Source organism: Microtus ochrogaster, linkage group LG2 (assembly GCF_000317375.1).
Source record: "Microtus ochrogaster isolate Prairie Vole_2 linkage group LG2, MicOch1.0, whole genome shotgun sequence".
NCBI classification, from domain to species: domain Eukaryota; kingdom Metazoa; phylum Chordata; class Mammalia; order Rodentia; family Cricetidae; genus Microtus; species Microtus ochrogaster.
In genome coordinates, this window is record NC_022028.1 from 3666036 (window position 1) to 3669610 (window position 3575).

The 3575-nt window shown below is 48.9% G+C and overlaps 1 protein-coding gene across 1 annotated transcript in view; it reads left to right on the forward strand.

Moving 5' to 3' along the window:
• Nucleotides 1-3575, forward strand: part of Bicral (BRD4 interacting chromatin remodeling complex associated protein like) — a 43341-nt gene that overhangs the window by 29682 nt on the left and 10084 nt on the right. The window contains exons 4-6 of the mRNA XM_026785600.1: nucleotides 827-932; nucleotides 1827-1927; nucleotides 3174-3232. Coding sequence (XP_026641401.1) covers nucleotides 827-932; nucleotides 1827-1927; nucleotides 3174-3232 — 266 coding nt within the window. The remainder of the gene's footprint in view (nucleotides 1-826; nucleotides 933-1826; nucleotides 1928-3173; nucleotides 3233-3575) is intronic.

Sequence of the window (3575 nt, forward strand, 5' to 3'; positions counted from 1 at the left end):
TTGGTTGACCTGAGTTGGGTTCCCCTAGGCAGCAGCATGTGACTGGTGACTGGCACTCCCTGTAACTTCAACTGAGGCATATGATGCCTGTGCAGCCTCTAAAAACAAACAATAAATGTTTTTAAAAATTAATATTGTCTAGCACTTGTTTTATGTTTTTGAGACAGGGTGTTTCTTTTTTGTTTGTTTGTTTGTTTGTTTGTTTGTTTGGTTTTTCAAGACAGGGTTTCTCTGTAGCTTTGGTGCCCGTCCCAGAACTAGCTCTTGTAGACCAGGCTGGCCTCCAACTCCCAGAGATCCACCTGCCTCTGCCTCCCTAGTTCTGGGATTAAAGGCATGCGCCACCACCGCCCGGTGAGACAGGGTGTTTCTATGAAGGCCTGCCTCTCCCTCTTGCTCAGATTAAAGGCGTTCAGTACCTCAAATTGCTTGTTTGGCATTTTAAAGTAATCTATTGGGACGGGAAAGATGGCTCAACAGTTAAAAGCAGTTGTTGCTCTTGTAAAGGCCCCAGGTTCAGTTCACAGCCCCTGCATGGTGGCTCACAACCATCTATAACTCCAGTTCCAAAGGGTCTGATGTCTTCTGGCCTCTTTGGCCACTGGGTACACATGTGGTGCACAGCACATACACACAGCAGAGCACTCTTACAGATTAAATACATCTCAACACATACACACAGCAAAGCACTCTTACAGATTAAATACATCTCAACACATACACACAGCAAAGCACTCTTACACATTAAATACATCTCAAGAAAGAAGAAATCTCTTTCTACTTTTAACAGCGAAACTAACATTTTTCTTGGTTCTTTGGTCTACAGGCTCAGAAAAAGTGTTTGAACCAGACCTCCCCCATTCCCTCGTCCAAGACCACAGATGGCTTGAGGCCAGCGCAGATCCCTGGGCTCTCGAGCACAGCACTGCCAGGTCAGGAGCCTTTGCGAAAGTTTGCCTGAGTCTGCCCCATCCTCCCAGTGCCTGAAACATGAGCTGCTGCCTCCCTCTGTCTTCACAGAGTCTTTCTTCTGAGTCTCCCTGAGCTGGAATTTGCCCTGTCATCCCCTTCCTCTGTCCCCTCCCACCCAAAGCGAAGGGCGCTCTGAGAAGGGAGAGCTCTGGGTTTGATGAGCAAGGCACACAGAACCTTGTCATTAGCCCCATGTCGCGATGTACATGCGTGTTCAGAAGCCCCACCCCCAAACTGGAGACCTGTAGGTTGCATCCTGTCTTACGGTGCTTAACAGTAGCTGCTCAACTCCTCTCGTGCTAAGGCAAAGCAGCCTTTGCCCACAGCTGTGCGCATAGTAACCGTTCTTGCCAGCTCAGTGCATAATCAAATATAGGAGCTCGAACATCCTTCAGAATTCCTTCCTGCAGGTGTAGTTTGGAGTTCTGAAGTACTGACTGCAGGCTGAGGCCTCGTTCTCAGACCACAGACACTGGAAACTACATATGCATGTGCAGTTCTGTTTATTCTCGTAGATTAAGTTGCTCTATTGATTCCTACTCAGAGTTGAATAGCACCTATATCTGCCTCCATAGCTGATAGATCAGAGTGTCCTGCTCCCTTCCTCCCCACAGGTTTTATCAAGAAATCCCTTTTAGGCTGGGGGTGGTGTTCACACCTCTAATCCCAGCACTCTGGAGGCAGAAACAGGGTAATCACTGCACAGTCAAGACCAGTCTGGTCTACTTAGCAAGTTTCAGGTCAGCCAGGGCTACAAAGTGAGACCTTGCCTCAAAATAAGAAAAAAGAAAGAAGAAAGAAGCCCCTTTCATGCACATGCTGGACCTGACTGTCCTCTGCGTTCATTCTAATAGGACAGGATTCTGGAAGCAAAATGATGCCAGCATCCTTGGGGACTATACAGCCACAGCAGGAAAACTCGGTTGGATCATCCCCTAGCCAGACAGCTGTGCAGGTAGGCGACCGTCTGGTGTTTGCGTGCCCTCGCGGCTTTAAAGGAATGAGTGTACGGTCTCCAGAGGCACTGTGCACACAGCTAGTCTCCAAGTGCTGCAACACCACACTGAAGGTTTCCCAGGAGGCCAGGCTGGCCACATTCATGTTTCCAGGATGAATCTTTCTTAGCTGTTCCTGACATGTTGCCGGTGCCTCATGAATCCACCATAGTCAAGGCCCTGGAGTATGTGCAAGGCCCTGGGATTGATCTTCAGAAGTGCTGCACGCATGCGTGTGCACGCCCCCCCACACACACACACACTAGACACTTAAAAAGCTGCACTTGTAGGGTTGGGATTGTAGTTCTTTTGTCATTCATGGGACAAAATACTTGACAAAGCAACTTAAGGGAGGAAGGGGTTTGGGGCTCACACTTTGAAAGCACAGTCCCTTGGGGAAGAACGTCGTCGTTGTAGTGGAGTGTGAGAGAGTTGTTTCTGTGGTCAGGAAACAGGGCGATTGCTGGTGCTCAGCTCCCGTCCTCCTCATTCATCCAGGACCCTAAGCCATGGGGCAGGGCCTGCCCTCACACCTCAGCCCGGTCTCCTCCCTCCCACATGTGCCGAGAGGTTTCTTTCCAGAGGGATGTTAGATCCTCTCCAGTTAACAGTTGAGAGTGACCATCACAGGGATGTCACTCAGTAGCTAGCATTTGCACAAGGGCCAGGGCTCAATCCCCAACACTGCACAGAGGGGAAATCACAACAGTCTTGTCAGAGGTGGTTCTGTCCCCACAAATCTATGAGTTCCAGGGCAGCCAGGGTTTATAGGAAGACTCAGAAACCAAGCAAAGTGGGTCTGTTCATGGCGAACATGGATATTTGTTTTGTTCTGTTTGTATATGAGGATCTACCATGAATCCGTGAAACGGATGTTTCTCTGGTCCTTTGACTCACCTTGTACCTGTAAATCTCAAGGCTTTTCAAACTACTGGTCTCATGAAGGAAGGGAAGCTGTTTTGTGTCTAGCTCTCTAAGGCCTTGGTTTCTTCCCCAAAGCTGCTGGAAGCTGCTGCGCTGTACAGCTTCCTGTAGACTTAGCCCTGGTGCTCTTGGCTACAAAGAAGCTGGCCACGCTGGCTTGTTTGGGTTTTCAGCAGGACACATTTCAAAGTCTTATTTGTTGATAGATAACAGGAAGCTCTTGGAGCACAGCAGCCTTGATCTCTAGATCTGTTTTGTGACTTTTCCTGTGGTTTATTTTAGGTGGATGGTCATTCAGGACAGAAGAGGCCCGCCACCAAACAGCTGACTAAAGGAGCGTTGTAAGTCATGCTTCTAAAGGAAAAATTCTCGGGTTTTCTCAGGGTATCTTAGGGTCCCTTGTTTTCTCTAAATACACCCCCACACCCTACTATAATGGTGAGTTTGTTACTGTTAGCCTTTCTAAACGGGCTTTGAAGGACTCACACCTTTAATCCCAGCATGTAGTCTCTGGGTTTCTGTGAGTTAAAGGCCAACCTGGTCTCCACAGTGAGCTCCAGACAGACCAGCCTGGTCCTCACAGTGAGCTAGCTCTAGACCAGCCTGGTCCTCACAGTGAGCTAGCTCTAGACCAGCCTGGTCCTCACAGTGAGCTTTAGACTAGCCTGATCTCCACAGTGAGCT